The following is a 23,236-nucleotide window of genomic DNA, read 5'->3' as shown; positions in this document are numbered from 1 at the left end:
TAGGAAGTTTCCCCAGTCTTCTGGGCAGGTAACTGGATGGATGCTGGTGTCACTGCCTGAGAGGAAAAGAGCCAGAGGTAGTCGGGCAAAGAGAAAGAACCTGGATCTGAATATTTCAGATATCTGCAACCTTCCTTACAAAAAACCCACTAATCCAAAAGCTGCTCCTTATTTTGGTTTGAATATCCCTTTAACCGCCTCCGTGCGGCCGGTTGACTGCTTGGGCGGGCAAACAACCGAGAAGATTCGTCTCACAAGAGGGAGCCCTTGCGCATAACCTCGAAGACGGACAGCTGTAAGACTAGAGAAACAGAAATCTTTTGAACTCCCTAAAATACCCGCCCTGAAGGGTGTCGGAGGGGCTCCGCCCCTAAACAGCAATAACTCCGAGCCGAAAAGCGCCGGACAACTGGCTCCGCCCCCGCGGGAGGGGGCGACGGATGCCCGGATGCGGATTCTTGGAGGGATTGCGTCTCATGAGGCCGCCCGGAGGGGCGGGGCTCTGCCTGCGCCTTGCGCTGCGCCGCAGCGTCACGTGACCTCGTCCAGCCAGCCAATGGGTGAGCGCGGCGGAGAATTTCGAATGTGGTTGCAGCGGTCAGCGGCGGTGAGAGAGGGTCCCTGAGGCTAAGGGGGCTCGGAGCTCGGGACGCGCACGGCCACACAGCCTCGCGGAGCCTTGGAATGTGAGGAGGAGGGCGACAGCTGTGGCAGAAGCCGTGGCCAAGGTACTGTGGTGGACGTCCCTGCTGGAGGCGGGTCTCCGGGCCTCTTCCGGGAGCCTCCACCCCGTCCCGCTTTCTCAAGAGGAGGCTGCAGGTTTTTCGGGTGTGACACAGGGGCGTCTTGACCCCTGTTCCCCTTCCCTCTGGGTCTCTCTGTTCTGAGTTCGGTGGCCAAAAACTCAGGCTGTGGCGTCGGCCTGACCAGGGGCCTCTCTCTGCTCAGTCCCCCGACCTGCGCTTTGCGATACTCTTATTTCCTCTTCTGTTCAGTGGGCCCGGAACCTCGCGCCTCGCGGAACTGTGTGGCGTAAGTGATGTGAAGGTAAAGCGTTTACAGTAGTTAAAAGCCAGGCTCAACGTGAGGGCACACAAACTGGCAGCTGTTTTTTGTGTGGCGCGATGCCTTTGACGTCCTTTTCTTTTGCTGCTTCTTTTACCCTGGAAAAGCCGGCACTGGCCAGTGTCCTACAGCAAGAGTGATGAAAGAATTATGATGGAGATCAAATATTCTAGGTTCTTTTGAACCTAGGCCCCTTACCCGAATACTGTACAGATTGAGACTGCCCTCCGCGCTGTGACTGTTTTCATTCCTTCTCTCCACCACACCCCCTTTTAAGACCATCAGCCTAGACGGGAATGATAGGGCATATTTCTTTTGTAATTTTAAGTTGATTAAATGTAAGAACGAAAGTTTTTTATATAAGCTCTGCTTTTAAAATAACCAAACCAACTTGCTTAGTTACATAATCTGCCTGGCTCTCAAACATCTACAGGTTTGAACTCCAAAAACTCCATTGTGGTAGGGTATTTTATAAAACCTACTTAACATTAGTGTTTAAAAATAATAGTTGTGCTTGCTCTACTGGAAGCATCCCAGTATATATTGTATCTGTATTGGCAGAAAGAAAATATTTAATGAAATCTACAATATCTATATTTAAGACCCCAGAGGAAAATAAGGAAGGCCTGGAGAAAACACTCAAGAAAATGTAAGATTCAGGAAAATATTTGACTAAGAGGAGATGAAGGTGTCCTTTTGCAGTGAAATTTGTATACGTAGATTGTGGTAGGAAACAAGAATTATTTTTTGCAATTTTAATATCTGCAAAGTACAAGTCTAGGGCAAAAGAGGTTCATGAAAAGTAGTTTGACATGCTTAGTAGCAAAATACTGAAGCCATCTGATTTGCAGCACTGAAAGATTTACATATACTTATGTACTAATACACTCAATGGTATGGTCTCCTGGCAGTGCATATTTTGCTACTTTCAACTGTATGTAGAACAGTAATTATATAATGTCTGCTGTATGCATGATCTGAGTTTTAAAAATAACTATGAGAAAATTGGCATGTTCCTCTGCCCCAGTTCCTGCTTTTTCTAGCTCTGTGATTGTTATAACAGCCTAGTGAAATTGTATATAGTGTTACATAGTATAACTAAACCTCTCAAGATCACCTGACTTTCTTGAGCATGTGTGCATATCTTAAGTAACTGGAAAGCAAAGCCCAGATACGTGTTTACCTCTGAACTAATGCTGTAAGCCTAATAAACATTAAAAGTTGGTCATAAATATTGTCATAGGAAACATAAATAATAATAACATCAAAATATATTAAGCATTTCCCTTAATGCCTAGTATTGGGTTGGCCAAAAAGTGCCTTCGGTTTTTTAAGTAAAAAGAAAAGACACGTTTTTCGTTTTCACCAAGAACTTTATTGAACAACGTATTCACCCTTTTGTTCCGCTACCTTCTGCCATTTTTCAAGCAACTTCGTAATTCCATCTTCCCAAAACTTTTTGAGCAAAGATCTGTTCCAAGTGCATTGTACAGTCTTCCAGGGAATTGAAATTTTTTCCATTAAGAGAATTTTGTAAAAACTGAAATAAATGGAAATCCGAAGTTGCAATGTCTGGTGAATTTAGCGGATGAATCAGAACTTCCCAGCCAAGCTGTAACAGTTTTTGCCTTGTCATCAAAGAAACATGAGATCTGGGGGCTTCCCTGGTGGCGCAGTGGTTGAGAGTCCGCCTGCCAATGCAGGGGACGTGGGTTCGTGCCCGGGTCCGGGAGTGATCCCACATGCCGCAGAGCGGCTGGGCCCATGAGCCATGGCCAATGAGCCTGCGTGTCCGGAGCCTGTGCTCCGCAACGGGAGAGGCCACGACAGTGAGAGGCCTGCGTACCCAAAAAAAACAAAAACAAAAACATGAGATCTTACGTTATTCTGATGGAAGATTATGCATTTTCTGTTCATTAATTCTGGACACTTTTCGTCGAGTGCTGCTTTCAGTTGGTCTAATTGGGAGCAGTACTTGTTGGAATTAATCATGGTTTTCCAGAAGGAGCTCATAATAGAGGACTCCCTTCCAATCCCACCATATATACAACATCACCTTCTTTGGATGAAGACTGGCCTTTGGTGTGGTTGGTGGTGGTTCATTTCCCTTGCCCCACAATCTCTTCTGTTCCACATTGTTGTACAGTATCCCGTTTTCATTGCCCATCACAATTTGTTTTAAAAATGGAATGTTTTCGTGACGTTTAAGTAGAGAATCTCATGTGGAAATACGGTCAAGAAGGTTTTTTTCACTTAACTTATGTGGAACCCAAGAATCAAAGTGATTCACATAACCAGGCGGGTGCAAATGATTTTCAACTTTTGATTTGGATATTTTGAATATGTCAGCTATCTCCTGTGTGGTATAACGTTGATTGTTCTCAATTACTGTTTCTATTTGATCGCTATCAACTTCAACTGGTCTACCCGACCGTGAAGCATCGTCCAGCGAGAAATCTCCAGCAGAAAACTTTGCAAACCACTTTTTACACGTTCGATCAGTCACAGCACCTTCTCCATACACTGCACAAATCTTTTTTTGAGTTTCGGTTGCATTTTTACCTTTCTTGAAATAATAAAGCATAATATGCTGAAAATGTTGCTTTTTTTCTTCCATCTTCAGTATTAAAATAGCTACATAAAAATTCACCAATTATGGGCTTCCCTGGTGGCGCAGTGGTTGAGAGTCCACCTGCCGATGTAGGGGACACAGGTTCATGCCCCGGTCCGGGAAGATCCCACATGCCACGGAGCGGCTGGGCCTGTGAGCCATGGCCGCTGAGCCCGCGCGTCCGGAGCCTGTGCTCTGCAACAGGAGAGGCCACAACAGTGAGAGTCCCGCATACCGCAAAAAAAAAAAAAAAAAAAAAATCACCAATTTTGATGTTTTTTTTATGTATTTTTTTTAATGCACGCTGATATGACAGCCGTCACATAACGATCTAACAAAATTGTTTCCAATGAAGTTAAAGACAACTAAGTGCTACTAGAATCATCTTATGGAAAAAACTGAACGAACCTTTTGGCCAACCCAATGTATAGTAAGCCCCCAATGAGTATTTGTTAAAGAATAAATAAGTGGCATATTATAGAGCCTTTGTGTTGGAAATCCATATTTATTAAGGCTTCCGTATAAAGTACCCGAGGAGGATAAAATTATGCCACAAATATTAATGTAATTTAAAAGCTGCAAATGTAGGTTATTACCAGATTGGCTATCTACTTTGGGCTAATTCTACAGCTACAAAGTCTCTAATCCGTTTTTTATGAATAACCTGTGTTTTCAGTTTTGTTTTATATTTGATATCACCCCTTGAAAAATTAAATATTTTCCATTGTTTTAAAGTCCTAGGCAGAAGATGGCCAAGGAAAGGTGCCTCAAAAAGTCCTTTCAAGATAGTCTTGAAGACATAAAGAAACGAATGAAAGAGAAAAGGAGTAAAAACTTGGCAGAGATTGGCAAACGAAAGTCTTTGATAGCTGCACCATGCCAAATAATCAGTAAGAGATTTTCATGTTGTCCTTTCCATCACTGTTTAAGATTAGATTTAATAACTGATAAAAAACATTTTATTCTCTTTTAGCCAACACTTCCACACTGCTAAAAAACTACCAAGACAACAACAGAATGTTAGTCTTAGCTTTGGAAAATGAAAAGTCCAAAGTGAGAGAAGCCCAGGATATCATCTTACAGCTGAGGAAAGAATGTTACTACCTCATGTGTCAGCTGCACACACTGAAAGAAAAACTTACTTCACAACAGACAGAAGAACCTGCTCAGGTATTTTGATCACAAAGGCTCAATTTCTTGGGAAAAATGTTAAAGCCATGAATTAGTAGTTTAGGTCAATTTTGTTTTTTAAATTAATTACTGATAGCTCTGTTATTAGTGAAGTTATAGAACATCTTTCTTCAGCGCTGCAGCCCAGTTGTATGTGGGCCAGTTGAGAAAGCTTCAAGCATATACCTGTAGCTGATTGAGGCTTATACTCGTATAACTTGCTTCTGAAAGCAGGTAGCAAGACAACGTATAAAAGAAATAGTTTAGCCTCTTGCACGGCCAGACCCTTTGAATGGCAGCGATGTGAGTCAAAGGTAGGGGCAACCAAGCCAAAGGTCTAAAAGTGGTTGTGGAAGCAGACTAGTCCAAAAGTTTTAATCAGTGCTATTAATCTTAGCTTTTCTATGTAGTTTTGCTACACCAGTGGGGTTTTGAAAGGACTACATTGACTGGGGAGATGGGAAGTATTTAAGCGCTTTATGGAGAATCATTTTTACCCACTAGTTCGCTAAATAAGGACAACTATATATTAACTCCCAAACAAGAAATATCCTGAACATTTTGCTGTCTGTTTTTCAGTCTGATTCAGTTTGTGTCCAGGAATGTATAGAAAGGCCAGCTGAAACATAAGAGATGGGGAGAAATTTTGATTTAGGGTCTTATCTGGGTCTCGTCACACATTAATCCCTAGAAGAGAGAGGACAAGCCAGTTTCTCTCCTTTTCGCAGAGGCCACTGCCAGGAAAACTGCATGGGGCAGAGAAAGAAAAGAGCAGTGGTGAGTGTCAGGTGTTAACACTTGGGTGTCCATCTGTTTGCCACGCCAGTGAAGACAGTTGTGTTGGCACCTAGGGCAGGAGAAGAAGCCAGAGCCTAGTGATTAGGGTAGGGGTCTGGACTCCAGAAAGGAATTAAGTCACCTCTCCATTGAGAGTTAGAGTCAGTGAAAGAGTTCTTGCTTCCCTGCAACTAAGGTAATTCCATATTTTTTCTGTGTATGACATATATAGAACATGTGTGTGTATACACACACATATGTACACATATAGCAACATATACATACATAATATAGTAGAAAATTGTCTATAAAGATTAGATACGATTTTTTTTTTTTTTTTTACCTTCATGTAAAGGTTATTTGAAATATTTTTCCTTCAGAATACAATCTTTCCTAATTTTTTTTCTTTTCCTTGTTTGGTCAACTAGTGAGGAAAAAAATTTCTCCAAAGACATTTGAATCTTTCTTTTCCCTTTCCAAATTTTTGCTGAAATCACACAGAGTGGTGTCAAGTGAGTACTCAATGAGATAATCACAAAAACAGTGGTGAAAAAATTCTGTTATTGTAGGCCTTTTGACATTTATCAGTGATTTTTGAATATTTACTAAAAGATATCGTTAGTTGCTGGGTGAAAGTATTCTTAGCATTTAAAACATCAGAGTTTTCTGCCACGTACTCGCTGTATGTATCACTCATTCTCAACCATCATTGTATACGTGTGCATCCTTGTTTATCAAGTCAATTTTGCAGTACTGGAGAACTTAAAATGCTTTAATAAGAATGTTTTTCTTGGGCTTCCCTGGTGGCGCAGTGGTTGAGAGTCTGCCTGCCAATGCAGGGGACACAGGTTCATGCTCCGGTCCAGGAAGATCCCACATGCCGTGGAGCGGCTGGGCCCGTGAGCCATGGCCGCTGAGCCTGCACGTCTGGAGCCTGTGCTCCGCAACGGGAGAGGCCACAACAGTGAGAGGCTCACGTACCGCAAAAAAAAAAAAAGAATGTTTTTCTTGCTTGCCAATAATTAACTTACCTTGTAAGGATTAATCAGAAAGTAATTTCTAGTAGCATTTTGTTCCCTAAGTTTTATCATGGCTCTTTTAAATAATTTTTATATCACTCCGTAGTTAAATATCCTCCTTTACTTATCTTCAGTAATAATACTAGCTTTAGAACATTAGTTATATTGATAATAAATTTAAAACTTTTAACAGGATTAAATTTCTAGTTGTTTCTGATGAACAGTTTTAACCTGTTCATTATAATGTCTTCATATTATATGTACATCAAATTTCATAAAACAACTGCACTGAATTGGAATGACTTTTAAGGAATCAGACTGGGCCACTCGTCTTCCTAACAGAGATCTATACACCTTCCTGTGTCTACACTGTGTTCTCTGTCTTCCTTCCTGTGCCATTGGCAGAAGTGTCTCTGCTCCTATCCAAGGCCAGTCCCTCCCCTTGTGCATCAGATTCCCTTCTTTTCATCTCCTCTAGGACTTTGCACCCTTCTCGAACATTTACCTCCCTCTACTGAATTGTTCTAGCTACATACAAATGTGCTTCAGTATCTCTCATCTTAAGAGGAAAAGAAAATAAATGGAACCTCTCCTGATCTCATTCCTCCATCTCATCTCTCTGCTTCCATTCACAGCAGAACTTTTCCAGAGAGAACAGAGCACTTACTGTCTTCCCTTCCTCAGCGTCTCCTAACATTTGAACTCACTCTTACCAGGCTTTCATCCCCACCATTCTGTTGTCACTGTGTGTCAAGGTCACCAAAACCTCCGTGTTACCAAATTCAGGGGTCACTTCTCTTTTTTGTTGGCCTTGAAGTAAAACATAGTACAGGGATGACTCTTTGCTAGAAATACTTTGATCTCTTAGCTTTCTTACCATCATACCCTTTCTGACTGTTCTATGTCCATCTCTTCTGCTGGCTTCTTTACTTTTAAACATCAGTTGTCCTAGGCCCATCTCATCCACTCCCATAGCTTTAAATATTGTCTGCCTGCTGGTGGCTTCCAAATTTGTAGCTCAAGACCTACACAAACACACACACACACACACACACACACATTTACTACTTGATATATTCACTTAAATATTTATAAAGGATCTCAAATATATTGCGTACAAAGCACAACTCTTTATTTCCCCCTTCCCAAGACATTGGACTTCTGCCTCCCTCTGTAAGTCTTACTCAGCTCAATAAGGCAACCCACCCGTTTGCTCAAGTCAGAAGCATAAGAAGCTTCCTTCTCACTCTGTGTCCCTACCTCCACCCCTATTCAATGTGATTGCACTGTTATCGCAAAGCCTTCCCCTGGGCTTCACCTCCACAGCCATAGGAATCCTGTCCAAGCTGATATGTCTTGCTTGATTTACTATGATGACTTCCTAACAGCCTGTGCCCTTGGCCCTTTTCAATCCATGTTTCACACAGTGGCCAGACTGATCTCTTTAAAACTCAGATCATTTTACTTCCCTGCTTAATATTCAAATGACTTCCCATCACACATAGACTAAAATCCAAACTCATGGTTCTCAAGGCCCTACATTATCTGGCCTCTGTGTGCCCACCTCTCACTGGTCTTTTCAGTGACTATGTTCCAGCCCCAGTGGCCTTTCTTTTCTGAGCACAGCAAGGTTTTCCTATATCATGACTTTTGTATCTGCTGTTTCCACTTCTTCCTCCTTCAATGGCTGGCTCTTTGTGTTCTTCAGATTTCAGATGAAAGTCATCCCATCTAAAAGAGACCTCCAACATCAGTTACTCTCTGTCATTTCAACCTGAGTATTTCCTTCATTGCATTTATCACCGTCAGCTTTTTTACATTTCATCTCCCTACACTAGCATGTAAGCTTTAAAAGAGTAGTACTTAATCTATTTTGTAGCTATAGATTCAGTTCCTAGAACAGTCCCTGGCACCATAGCAGACTGTCAATAAGTACTGTTGAATAAATGAATGCTTTGTTATGAATATTTCCATTGTACCAGTGTTTTCTTTGTTTTAATACATTGACAGGACCGGGAAGTATGTCCCTCTGGAATGGACTCCAGTAGCGACAGCAACTCCAGGAATTTACTCGTGGAGGATTTACCGTTAGTATCAAATTCATTATTATGATTATTAATGCCAAGAAGTATTTAATTCTGTGCTCCATTTATGAAAGGAAATTAGCATTATATTGACTCTTATATTTGGGTCTGATGTTCTAAGAATGTATTTAAGAAATTTTATATGTTGAAATTCTGTGCTATGTAGCCAAGCCAAAGCTTTCTTCTATTTAGTTACTTTTTTGATGTCTAGGAATAAAAAGCTTCTCCTGAATTTTTAAACTATGCCCTTCAGTTATATTTTTCTTGTATTGTGTTTTTATTCTAAGGATTGGTTATTCAAATGATGGTATTTTGCCAGTACTACAAATAGTCTGGTTTAGAAAAGAAATCTAATAAAATATCATTTAACACAGCTTTCACACTGTCTTGCTAATCCAATTCATTCTTAAATACCATCAGACCATATATACCTTCTTCTTCTCTTGGATTAAGTGTACTTTATTTGTTTGCTTATGAATTACTGAGATATAATTAGATACAGTAAAATGCACAGATCTTAATTACACAGTTCAGTGAATTGGACTAATGTATACACCCGTGAACCAAAACCTGAGTTAAGATGCAGAGCATTGCTGTCACTCTGGCCCAGGGTTTCTCAGTCTAAGCACCTCTGACATTTTGGGCTACATCATTCTTGCTTGTGGGGCTGTCCCAAGCATTGTGGGATGTTTAGCAGCGTCCCTGGTCTCCACCCACTAGAGGCCAATAGCAGCCCCCCTCGAACAGTTATAAGAACCAAAATGTCTCTCAACATTGCCAGATATCCTGGGGGTGTTGGGGGGAGGGGGAGGTTAACTGTCCCTAGGTGAGAGCTACTGCCATAAGCCATTCCCTCATGTCCCTTTCGAGTCTGTGCCCCCTCCTTGCAGAAGTAATCACTAATATGATTCCTATCCCCATATTAATTTTAATCATGAATAGTTTTTAAACAGTTGAATGTTAAGATATGACGAAATATTTATGTGGTGATCAAAAAGCAAGATGAGGTAATTGAGTTTTTATAAGGTTTCTAAAATTGTTATTAGTTGGTTGCCATAACTCTGTTACCTAAACTTGTACTTAAGTTTTGATGTCCATAGGGGAAAATTCTCTAGAGAAAATAGAGAATAAAATTATAATTAGAATGAAACAGCCATATTAAAGCATAAAGAATGGAAATTTCTTGTTCCATGAACCAAAGGGGAACAAAATTTTTTAAAAAAATGAACAGTATTAACTTCAGAGGAGTCAGTAGGTAAGCACCGTAGAAGTGTTCACTGCCCACAAATCACAGCTCGGCTAGTGATAATGCAGGCTCCTAAAGAAGGATCTAACTGAATTTCTTTAATGTATTTTATAAGTCGATCTGATTGGCTGTTTCTCCAGTTAAATGAAATGGTGAGTTATGGAACGTTTTCAGGAGGAACTGTCCAATTTGATACGTTAGTTCCTCCAGTGGCAGTTGAATGTCAGTCGTAACAAATCAGCCTCCACGTAATCAGCATAAGTGTTTTTTGGTTTCCTTTGATATAGAAGAGATGTACTGATTTAGAGCGGAATTATGAAATGATACTAAAGAATTATGAAATACTAATACTAATGAATTATGAAATGATACTAAAGAAAAAAACTTGCTTTGTAGAAAATCTTAAAATTTGTTTTTATTACATAATTGTTAAATAAATTTTTGTTTTTTATTGGTATTTTCTAAGGCAAGTTCCTCTTCAGGACGCTGACTTTCCAGGACAAGAAGAATTGTTCCAAATAGAAGGTAATACAAATGAAAATCTAAAAATACTGCTAAAGGCAAGATGAGATTTTTGTGAACAAGTAACATAATTACATTTCTCTAATTTTTATTTGTTTACCTTTTTAAATCTTCTCGTCTGATATTCTGCTCAAAGCAAATATCTGTTTATTTTACACAGAATAACAAGAGTTTTAAAACACATCCATTTATTTTTCCAAATCTATAGTCAGAAACCTTGCCAATAACTGTGGCTGCAGTTTACTGAGCCTACTATGTGTTACGCTCAGTGTTAGGCATTTAACATATGTTACTGCAGTTAACCCTCATAACGACCTTGGAATATATAGGTACAGACAGTCGGAAGGAAGTAAATATTATGCTCCCCAGATTTTTATTTATTTATAGTAAATGTGGGAAAACTACAGGATGAATTTTCATTAGTTCCATTTTTAACTTTGAATTCTAAGATTCTTGAAATTTAAATTTCCATAAAGTAAAACTATCTTTCTCATTTGTTTTTTTAAATTCTCAGAGCCAGTACCTAATATTTCTCAAGACAGACTGGGATTCGATTTGGATTCAGGTGAAGATAAGTCAACTGATAATGTCTTACCTAGAACTGTATCTCTCCGTCGCAGTTTAAAGAAACATGTCAACAATCCATGTCAGTTCAATGCCTTGGATGATTTTGGAATCAGTCATTTGTCAGAGCAGTTTTTGGAACTGGAAAGAATTAGATTTGTAGACCCACTAGTAAACACGCACATACCTGAAAATGTAGAACAAAATTTTTGTCAATGGAACAAGGATCAAATTTACTTATCACCAAGGCTAATTCACCCAGGACGACCTACTAAGACAAAAGAAGACATTTTAGAGTATAAATTAGACCAAACTAAAAGTAAGCACAGAGCTGCCCAAGGAAGAAAAAGAGAAGAGAAAAGAAAAGCTAACAAAAGGAAAAAAACAAAATCTGTCTCAAAATATAAAGGGAGCAAAAAAAAAACTGTTTCCCAAAAAAAGTTGGATAAATCTGTTACCTCTAGGGATGCTTACAATTTTAATTTGCAAGAGGGTGTTCATCTCACTCCTTTCCGACAAAAAATGAGCAATGATTCTAAAAGAGAAGAAAACAACAATGAATCTGAAGTGAGCATCTGTGAAACAAGTGGTTCAGGAGATGATTCTGATGACCTCTATCTGCCCACGTGCAAGTACAGTCAAGATCTCATCAGTGAATCGGATAGGAGTCCAGTCACCAGGCCTCGATCTAAAAGAGCACTGAAACATAGGGGTGAAAAGGAGACAGAGGGTTCTGAGCCAACAAAAACTCCTCCTAGTAAGTGATTTACTTGTTTGCCTGCATTTTTAATGTTTATGATAAATGATCACTCCCGGTGCTTATATACTATACTTACCATCTGTTTCTCTGGAGGAGGTTACAGACTTACCATCTGTCTCTTTGGGGAAAGTTACAGTCAGATTAAATAGTGGGGGGCTGTGGGGTGGAAATCACAGTTGTGTTGCTTCGACATGCTTTAAGCTAATTTAAATCCTCTTTAAGAACAAATACTACTTGTTATGGAGAAAGCAATTTTACTTTCAGTAAATGAAAGCTTCCAAGGCGAGGAAAAAACTTTTGTGGAGTTTAAGTTGAATTTAAATGCCTATTACACACTCCCCTGAAACATCCTGTTGAAAATGAAATCAAACTTGAATCCAGTGACCTGTAATTTTAATGGCTTTGCTTTATATAGTCAACTTGACAGGAACCACAATTTAAAATAATTTTCTATTTAGTGAAGGTGGCCTAATTAGACCAAGAAAACCTTTTCCTCAATTGATGGGCTTAGTATTCTTTTGTAAGACATTTGTAAAACATCTAAAAACTGTGGCTTAGAAAAATCTTGCTTTTATTGGTTAGATCAAAAAGTAGGCATGGGGGCTTCGCTGGTGGCGCAGTGGTTGAGAGTCCGCCTGCCGATGCAGGGGACACGGGTTCGTGCCCCGGTCCAGGAAGATCCCACATGCCGCGGAGCGGCTGGGCCTGTGAGCCATGGCCGCTGAGCCTACACGTCCGGAGGCTGTGCTCTGCAACGGGAGAGGCCACAACAGCGAGAGGCCCGTGTACCGCAAAAAAAAAAAAAAAAATGCTGTAATGATTTTAGAGTAAATCAAACAAGATTGGCAAAATATTGATAATTATTGAAGCTGGGTAACTGGGGGCTTATTATACTGGCGTCCCCGTCTTTGTGTATACCTGAAATATTTCATAATAAGTTTTTAAAAGAAAAAAAAAATACACTCTAAGATAGTGTTACTCAGAATTTGGTCCCCAGACCATCAGCATCAGCATTACCTGGAAACTTCTTAGAAAAGCAGAATCTCAGGCCATACGTCACATCCTTGATTCAGAATCTGTATCTCTCTAACAAAATCCCCAGAAGATCTGTATATGCTTTGAAGTTTTAGAAGCTTTATTCCGGAATATAGCAACTGATCTGATGTTGTTGTTTAACCATATTTTCCAAACCAAAAGTTGGAATAATTAGTATGGTACAAGATGCTTATGTAGGGACAAGAAAGACAGACTATTTGAATCCCAAATAACCCTGGACAATGGTTAATAAGTATAAAGTCATTTTACAGTTACAATTTAGTTTTTCTTGGGAAATGATTGGCTTTTTAAAACTATTTTAAGAGCTTGTTTGTCTTATAGTGTTCTTACCTGTGTGCTGGGTAGCTGCCTCCCAATATAGATGTAGCCCCAAGTAGAATAACTTGGATGTTTATGACAGGAAAAACATTGGGTAACTGTTTAACCGACTAGCTTTACTAGAGGGAACACCTTTTCTCCTGGTTTACCCAGAGAATACGGTTTAGAATTCTCATTTATTTAATAGAATGAGTTTGAGTGGCTTTATAAGACAATAAGAAGTCACTTGATGATAAACTTAGGAATTGAAAGAGATTGAGGCCTGGATGATTCTAAAGAGCAAGGTGTGACTAAATGAAATTGCGTAGTTTAAACTAATTCATTGTGCCCAAGCTATCCTAGAAGAATTTTAATTTTTTCTTTAATTTTTAAGAATTTTAAGTTTTAGTAAACTATTGTTTTAGTCAGTTCTTCACAGCTACAATAATTAATATTTCAGTGTTATCTGGGAGGAAAAAATGGTGAACAAGTTTTTAAAATTCTGTGTTATAAAATGCTGGATTTTGTATACTTTTAAGATGTGTAATTGCATACAGTTTTAGTTCCTGTGTTTGCTTGTTTGTTTTTTGGAACCATATTCAATAAAACTTGTTTTCTGTAGGTACACTACCTGAAACTCACCAGTCACCTCATTTTCACCTGAAGGATATCACAAATGTCCCCTTGTATCCTGTAGTGAAAACCAGAAAACTTTCTCTTTCTCCAAAAAAGAATGTAGAAAGCCCACCAGTGTCTTTGCATAAACGTAGGTGCACAGCCAGTGTGAACTATAAGGAACCCACGCTCGCTTCGTAAGTATTTGGCTTGTGGGAGCTAACTTTTAATGATACACATGGGGGGATTAAGGTTATGGAGCCTTATTTGAAATACACCATTTTGATGAAAATCTGAACCAGGAATATTAACAATGGCATACTCTACAGTAAATTTATACTGAAGAGTAAGTTAGTATTGGGATGCTTATAATTATGCCTACGAGTTCTCGTTACTCTTACAGGAAACTGAGAAGAGGGGACCCTTTTACAGATTTGTGTTTCTTGAATTCGCCTATTTTTAAGCAGAAAAAGGATTCCAGACGCAGTTCTAAAAAAAAAAAAGCATGAAGCAAGTACAATGAAGCGTTTGTTGGATGTTGTTTAAATTCATCCTACACCCTCTTCTGTGGTGCCGAGAGAATCTGTAAGATACTGTTCAAGTGGGTTTAACTACTGCCATAGAATATTCTCTTGACAGGACTCTAGATCGTGAACATTTCTTCAAAACTATGCTTCAAATGTGGTGGTTTTTCTTAAACCTTTGATACATTTGGTTTATTTTTTCTTTTAGGTATAAATAATTGGACTTAAGCACTATAATAGTTTAGATTTTTTATACTGCCTAATTTTTGCCAAAATGTATCTTATACCAACATTTGGAAATTAATGTTTCTTCAGATTAAGATGTGTTAATTATAAGGCATCTTTATTTTTCCCTTAAGTAGGTAATACTATGATTGAATGAATGATTTTTGAAGACAGGCTGAGGATCTTTTGAAACTCTTTGTACAATATTTGAACAAAATAAATCCTTGTCATTCACAGTAGCATGTACCCTAAGCTGTTTGTGGATCCCTTATACTATAGTTGTATTTGGTTTTTCAGATAAAATGTGTATTAGATCATGATCAGAAAATTGATGGTTGCTTAGGCTCAGGGACCAGGTAAGTGATTGGCTCTGAACCCCCAGCTCCAGGCATACATTGTTCATAAGGATACCTCAGCAAAATCACAAATTATTGTGTCATGGCCTTTCAGTATAGTTACTTGTTTAGTCAAAAATGCCAAATGTTAAATGTGTGAATGCCAAGGGCTTTTTTGTATTTTTGATCAATTCCTAAGGCCATGGCCGGTGGCACCACCAATGACAGAAATGAGGGATGCTCAAACTTGAGGAAGCCATGAATTCGCTCAAGCTAGGTCTTCAGAGAAGTGAAGCCAGTTTGCAACCAAACAAACCTGGGACCAGGCTGTAGAGAGCAGACTGTGGCCAGAGCTGGAGTGGGTCTGGCCTGGCTTAAACTGTGCTCCAGCCTAACAAGGAAAAACCAGCTGGTTTTGGGTCTCTGCCTTTGCCTTTAAATCATGATGTGACTTCTTTTCCCCAAGGTTCCTAATTGAAGAGTAAAATTTTAACTAGTTTAAAAAAAAATTAATTCAGTGAGAGGGAATTAGTTCAGTTCTGAGAGTTTGAAGACTACATTTGTATATACCTCTGTAAAATTTAAAGTTATTCATTTTTAAAGAGCAATAAAGTTTGTATAAGATTAGTGCTTGTGTTTTTCTTCCGTTCTTTAAATATCAGAGGTAGCATATCTCCCTGGTCATCTTTCTCTCCAGCCTTCACCACTCTCGCCCTTGTTGGACATTTCTCTCCCAAACCTTGGTTTTCTCTGTAGTCCTCGCCCCCATAGGTCTCCCATCCTCACACGTCTCTTCTCTTTCAGCTTCTCGTTGTGGAACCGCCCTGTCCATGATCAACAATTTCTGTTTTACTGGGTGACTCTTCTAACCCCGACCTCAAATTTTCTTGACTGCGACTCCACATCTTCCTGCATGCCATGCCAGTCACACCCAAAATCCTTTCCATCAGCCCAAGTTTTCCTGTCCCTGAAGGAATCACTGGTTCATATGCCCTACTCTCCCATCACAGTCTCTTATTTTTCTAGTTTGTTTGTTCAGCCACTGCTCTTACAGCTGTTCTTTGAATTCACAGAAACTCTAGAATGGCTATCTTAATTAAGATTGAATACAATGTAAAGTTTAATTTCTCAGTCACAGTTGCTGCATTTCAAGTGCTTAGTAGCCACATGTGGCTCCAGTGGTTACCATACTGGGGACAATGCAGATGTACAACATTCCCGTCACCCCAGAAAGTTCTATTGCATGACGTTGCTTTAGGCCAGCACTGTGCAAACTGCAGACTACGGACCGAATTCAGCCCTCTGCCTGCTTTCATATGGTCTGAAAATGTTTTTTATGTCTTTAAATCAAAAACTTGCTATCGGGGGCTTCCCTGGTGGCGGAGTGGTTGAGAGTCCGCCTGCCGATGCAGGGGACACGGGTTCGTGCCCCGGTCCGGGAAGATCCCACATGCCGCGGAGCGGCTGGGCTTGTGAGCCATGGCCGCTGAGCCTGCGCATCTGGAGCCTGTGCTCCGCAACCGGAGAGGCCACAACAGTGAGAGGCCCGCGTACCACAAAAAAAAAAAAAAACTTGCTATCGATTCTGATGATAGAAAACACTAACTTTGAACCCCTATTAGTACTTACATAATATCCTTCATTTTGCCTCTTGCAAAGGCTTGCGAAGTCTAAAATATTTACTCTTGAGCCCTTTACCCCAAAAGCTTGCCAACTCCTGCTACCTTTGACTGCCTTTCCTATGACTTTATAGATCTTTCTCTTCTGATGTTTTTTCATCTATCTTTGTTCCTCACCTTCCCTTCATCTCCAAAATCAATTATTTTTCTAAATGTGGTGGTTTTATACTTTTACAGTTTTTGTATTTTAATATTCTTATTGTAGCGTTTATCCATAGACTATTAAGATTGTTTTGTGTTTTAACATTTTTACATGAATGTTATATTGTATATATCTTTTTGCAACTACTTTTAGCTCAACATTGTGTTTTTAGATTTGTCCACATTGGCAGATATAGATTATTTTCATCGGTGTACAGAATTTTATTATATAAATAAACCAGACTTATTCTTCTTTTGATAAACATTTTGCTTCCACTTTTTCATTATCATAAATTAGTGCTGCACTGAATATTCTATATTCTTGTATGTGTGTAAATAAGTTTCCGTGGAGTTAGTACCTAGAAGTAGGGTTGCTTTCTAAATGGTTGGTACCAATTCTCCAGACACAAGGAGTATATCATTTTCCAAACAGCAAATTTTTTTTAATTTAAATATGTATTTACTTTTCTTTTTTTTGCAGTATACTTGATTTACAATGTTGTGTTAGTTTCAGGTGTACAGCAAAGTGATTCAGCTATATATATAACCTATAATGGAGATTCTTCTTATAGGTTATTACGAGATATTGAACATAGTTCCCTGTGCTATACAGTAGGTCCTTCTTGTTTATTTTATATATAGTATGTATCTGTTAATCACAAACTCCTAATTTAACCCTCCCTCCCCCACCTTTCCCTTTTGGTAACCATAAGTTTGTTTTCTTTGACCACGAGTCTATTTCTATTTTGTAAATAAGTTCATTTGTATCACTTTTTAGATTCCACATGTAAGTGATATCATATGGTATTTGTGTTTCTCTGACTGACTTCACTCAGTATGATAATCTCTAGGTCCATCCATGTTGCTGCAAATGGCATTATTTCGTTCTGTTTTATGGCTGAGTAATATTCCATTGTATATATGTACCACATCTTCTTTATCCATTCATCCGTCAGTGCACATTTACGTTGCTTCCATATCTTGGCTGTTACAAAATAGTGCTGCTATGAATGTTGGGGTGCACGTCTTTTTGAGTTAGACTTTTGTCTGGATATATGCCCAAGAGTGGAATTGCTAGATCATATGGTAATTCTGTTTTTAGTTTTTTAAGGAATCTCCATACTGTTCTCTATATTGGCTGCACCAATTTACATTCCCACCAACAGTGTAGGAGGGCTCCTTTTTCTCCATAGCCTCCCCAGCATTTATTGTTTGTAGACACTTTGATGATGGCCATTCTGACTGGTGTGAGGTGATACCCCATTGTAGTTTTGATTTGCATTTCTCTTGTACTTAGCGATGTTGAGCATCTTTTCATGTGCCTTTTGGCCATCTGTATGTCTTCTTTGGAGAAATGTCTATTTAGGTTGTCTTCCCATTTTTTGATTGGGTTGTTTGTTTTTTTTTCTTGATATTTAGCTGCATGAGCTGTTTCTATATTTTGGAAATTAAGACCTTGTCTGAGGCATCCTTTGCAACTATTTTCTCCCATTCCGTAGGTTGTCTTTTTGTTTTGTTTATGGTTTCCTTTGCTGTACAAAAGGTTTTTAAGTTTAATTAGGGCCCATTTGTTTATTTTTGCTTTTGTTTCCATTACTCTAGGACAGGGGTCCCCAACCCCCCCAGGCTGCGCAGCAGGAGGTGAGTGGTGAGCGAGCAGAGCTTCATCTGCCGCTCCCCATTGCTCACATTACCGCCTGAACTATCTCCATGCACCCCGCCTCAGTCTGTGGAAAAATTGTCTTCCACGAAACTGGTCCCTGGTGCCAAAAAGGTTGGGGACCACTGCTCTAGGAGACTGATCCAAAAAAATATTGCTGCAGTTTATATCAGAGAGTGTTCTGCCTATGTTTTCCTCTAGGAGTTTTATAGTTTCCATTCTTACATTTAGGTCCTTAATCCACTTTGAGTTTATTTTTGTGTATGGTGTTAGAGAGTGTTCTAATTTCATTCTTGTACATGTAACTGTCCAGCTTTCCCAGCACCACTTATTGAAGAGCCTGTCTTTTCTCCATTGTATGTTATTGCTTCCTTTGTCATAGATTAATTGAACATAAGTGCATGGGTTTATATGTGGGCTTTCTATCCTGTTTCATTGATATATGTTTCTGTTCCAGTACCATACGGTTTTGATTACTGTAGCATTGTAGTTTGCTCGTCCAGCTTCGTTCGTCCAGCTTCATTTTTCTGTCTCAAGATTGTTTTGGCTATTTAGATTCTTTTTTGTTTCCACAAAAACTTATAAATTTTTTGTTCTAGTTCTGTGAAAAATGCCATTGGTAATTTGATAGAGATTGCATTGAATCTGTATATTGCCTTAGGCAGTATGTCATTTTAGCAATATTGATTGTTCCAATCCAAGAACATGGTATATCATTCCATCTGTTGTGTCACCTTCAGTTGCTTTCATCAGCGTCTTATAGTTTTCAAAGTATGGGTCTTTTGCCTCCCTAAGTAGGTTTATTCCTAGGCACTTTATTCTTTTTGATGCAATTCTAAATGGGATTGTTTCCTTAATTTCTCTTTCTGATAGTTCCTTCTTAGTTTATAGAAATGCAACAGATTTCTGTATATTAATTTTTGTATCCTGCAACTTTACCAAATTCATTGATGAGCTCTAGTAGTTTTCAGGTGGCATGTTAGGATTTTCTATGTATAGTATCATGTCATCTGCAAACAGTGACGGTTTTACCTCTTCCTTTCCCAGTTGGATTCTTTTTCTTTTTTTCTCTGATTGGTGTGGCTAGGGCTTCCAAAATTATGTTGAATAAAAGTGACGAGAGGACTTCCCTGGTGGTCCAGTGGTTAAGACTCCATGCTTCCACTGTAGGGGGCATGGGTTTGATCTCTGGTTGGGGAAGTTCCGCATGCCACGTGGTGCAGCCAAAAAAAAACAAAAAAAAAATGGTGAGAGTGGGCATCCTTGTCTTGTTTCTGATCTTAGAGGGAATGTTTTAAACTCTTCACCATGTGAGTATGTTGTTAGGTGTGACTTTGTCTTATCTGGCCTTTGTTATGTTGAGGTTGTTTCCCTCTATGCCCACTTTCTGGAGAGTTTTTATCATAAGTGGATATTGAATTTTGTCAAAAGCTCTTTCTGCACCTATTGAGATGATCGTATGGCTTTTCTTACTGTGGTGTATTGCATTGATTGATTTCCGGATATTGAAAAATCCTTGCATCCCTGGGATAAATCCCACTTGACCATGGTGTATGATTCTTTTAATGTATTGTTGGATTCAGTTTGCTAATATTTTGTTGAGGATTTTTGCATCTGTGTTCATGAGTGATATTGGCCTGTAATTTTCTTTTCTTGTGATATCTTGTCTGGTTTTGGTAGCCTCATAGAATGAGTTTGGAAATGTTCCTTCCTCTGCAACTTTTTGGAATAATTTCAGAACGATAGGCATTAACTCTAAATGTTTGGTAGGAGTCACCTGTGAAGCCATCTAGTCCTGGACTTTTCTTTCTTGGGAGTTTTTTTTATTACTGACTCAATTTCAGTATGGTAAATGGTCTGTTCAGATTTTTTATTTCTTCCCAGTGTAGTCTTGGGAGATTGTACCTTTCTAAGAATTTGTCCATTTTTTATAGGTTGTCCATTTTATTGGCTTATGGTTGCTTGTAGTACTCTCTTATGGTCCTTTGTATTTCTCTGGTGTTGGTTGTAACTCCGTTTTCATTTATGATTTTATTGATTTGGGCCCTCTCCCTTTTTTTCTTGATGATTCTGGCTAAAGGTTTATCAATTTTGTTTATCTTTTCAAAGAACCAGCTTTTAGTTTTATTGATTTTTTAATTGTTTTGTTAGTCTCTATTTCGTTTATTTCTGCTCTGATATTGTGATGTCTTTCCTTCTGCTAACTTTGGGTTTTGTTTGTTCTTTCTGTAGTTGCTTTAGGTTGTAAGGTTAGGTTGTTTGTTTGAGATTGTATCTCTAAATTTCCCTCTTACAACTGTTTTTGCTCTATCCCATAGGTTTTGTATTGTCATGTTTCCATTTTCATTTGTCTCTAGGTACTTTTTGATTTCCTTTTTAATTTCTTCAGTGATACATTTGTTGTTTAGTAGCATATTGTTTAGCCTATATGCTTTTGTGTTTTCTGCAGTTTTTTTTCTTGTAGTTGATTCCTAGTCTCCTAGTGTTGCAGTCGGAAAAGATGCTTGATATGTTTTAAATTTTTCTAAGTTTACTGAAGACTGTTTTGTGGCCTAGCCTGTGATCTGTCCTGGAGAGTGTTCCATGTGCACTTGAAAAGAATGCATATTCTGCTGCTTTCAGGTGGAGTGCCCTATAAATAGCAATTAAATACATTTGATCTAATATGTCAGTAAAGGTCTGTGTTCCCTTATTGATTTTCTGTCTGAATGATCTGTCCATTGATGTAAGTGGGGTGTTAAAGTCCCCTACTATTATTATGTTACTGTTGATTTCTCCTTTTATGTCCATTAATATCTACCTTATATATTAAGGTGCTCCTATGTTGGGTGCATATATACTTACAGTTGTTATATCTTCTTGAATTGATCTCTTGGTCATTATGCAATGTCCTTCTTTGTCTCTTGTAACAGTCTTTATTTTAAAGTCTGTTTTGTCTGATATAAATATTTTTATATACTTTCTTTTGATTTCCATTTGCATCTAATATCTTTTTCCATCCCCTCAACTTTCAGTCTGTATGTGTCTCTAGATCTGAATAAGTCTCTTGTAAGCAGCATATATATGGGTCTTATTTTTGTATCCATTCTGACAGTCTGTGTCTTTTGGTTGGAGCATTTAGTCCATTTACATTTAAGGTAATTATTGATATATATGTTCTTATGACATTTTTAATTGTTTTAGATTTCTTTTTGTAGGTTTTTTTTTCACCCTTTCTTCTTTTATTCTCTTACGATCGGATAACTGTCTTTACCTTTGGATTCCTTTCCTTTTTTGTGTAAAAACCTTACTGTGAGGTTTTTGTTTTACGTTGCTGTTCTCTTAATTTAAAATGCATTTTAAAATCCTGCATTTGTACTCACCTCCCCTCACGATTACTGTTTTCTATATTATATTTTAAATCTAATTGTTTTCTGTATCCCTTAACTGCTTATTGTGGATACAGATGATTTTTCTGCTTTTGTCTTTTAACCTCCCTACTAGCTTTGTATGTGGATGATTTCCTACCTTTATGTTGGCCTTTACCAGTGAACGTTTTCATTGAGTAATTTTCCTGTTTCTATTTGTGGCCTTTTCTTTTTTCCTAGAGAAGTTCCTTTAGCATTTTTATAAAGCTGGTTTGGTGGTGCTGAATTCTTTCAGCTTTTGCTTGTCTGTAAAGCTTTTGATTTCTCTATCAAATCTGAATTAGCGCCTTGCTGAGCGGAGTATTCTTGTTTATAGGTTTTTCTCCTTCATCACTGTAAATGTATCATGCCACCCACTTTCTGGCCTGCAGAGTTTCTGCTGAAAAATCAGCTGATAGCCTTATGAGGGTTCCCTTGTATGTTATTTGTTGCTTTTCCTATTCTCCCTTTATCTTTCATCTTTGTCATTTTGATTACCATTTGTCTTGGTGTGCCCCTCTTCGGGTTAATCCAGTATGGGACTCTGTGCTTCCTGGACTTGGCTGACTTTCCATTCCCTGGTTAGGGAAGTTTTCAGCTTTATCTCTTCTCTTTGAAATATCTTCTCAACCCTTTCTCTCTTCTCTTTCTGGGACCCCTATAATGCAGATATTAGTGAGCTTGATGTTGTGCCAGGAGTCTCTCAAACTGTCCTCATTTCTTTTCATTCTTTTCTCGTTTTTATGTACAGCAGCATTGAATTCCACTATTCTGTCTTCCAACTCACTGATCTGTTCTTCTGTGTCATTTAGTCTACTATTGATTCCTTCTAGTGTATGTTTCATTTCAGTGATTTTATTCTTCATCTCTGGTTGTTTTTTATGATTTCTAACTCTTTGTTAAAAACTTCTAACTTCTCACTCTGTGCATCCATCCTCCTCCTCAGTTCTTTAATCATCTTTATGATCATTACTCTGAACACTTTCTCCAGTAAATTGCCTATCTCCACCTTGCTTAGTTCTTCTGGAGTTTTATCTCACTCCTTTATCTGGAACATATTCCTTACCCACCTCATTTTGTTTAAGTTGCTGTTTCTATTTTTATGTATGTGGTAGGTTGATTATGGTTCTCAGCCTTGGAGAAGTGGCCCTCTATAGGAGGCATCCTATGCGTCCCAGCAGGGCACCCCCCCTCATCCCCCAAGCGATAAGCTCTAGGGGTCCCTCTAAGAGGGCTGCCTGGGTCCTTATGTTGTGGCGGGCTGACTATGTGGGTGGTCTGGTAGGCTTGGTTGGTCCCCCCTCTGGTTGCCAGGCCTTGCCTTGTGAGGATGCTACTGGCTGCTCTTCAGGGTCCTGGTTACAGGGAGGCTGGTTGTAGAACACTAGGGTGCCCCAGGCCTAGTACTGGTTCACTGGTGGGCGGAGTTAGGATCCCAAAGACTCTGGGACTTTTGCCCACACACTGGCAGTTGAAGCCAGACCCTGGGGTCCCCAAACT

At 38.9% G+C, this 23,236-nt stretch overlaps 1 protein-coding gene across 1 annotated transcript; it reads left to right on the top strand.

Moving 5' to 3' along the window:
* The first annotated feature begins 397 nt into the window (after positions 1-397).
* On the top strand, positions 398-23,027 carry SGO1 (shugoshin 1). Its single transcript, XM_089911200.1, is given in 8 exon segments — positions 398-4,566; positions 4,650-4,846; positions 8,653-8,729; positions 10,439-10,497; positions 11,009-11,815; positions 13,794-13,983; positions 14,190-14,280; positions 14,283-23,027. Coding segments are annotated over 8 exon segments (1,590 nt in total). The 5' UTR covers positions 398-4,424; the 3' UTR covers positions 14,310-23,027.
* The last annotated feature ends 209 nt before the right edge of the window (positions 23,028-23,236 follow it).

The sequence above is a fragment of the Delphinapterus leucas genome, chromosome 4 (assembly GCF_059928025.1).
Source record: "Delphinapterus leucas isolate spDelLeu-1000000601 "Yukka" chromosome 4, BTC_Dleu_Yukka2, whole genome shotgun sequence".
Taxonomy (NCBI): Eukaryota; Metazoa; Chordata; class Mammalia; order Artiodactyla; family Monodontidae; genus Delphinapterus; species Delphinapterus leucas.
This window is presented reverse-complemented; position numbering and strand designations above follow the sequence as displayed.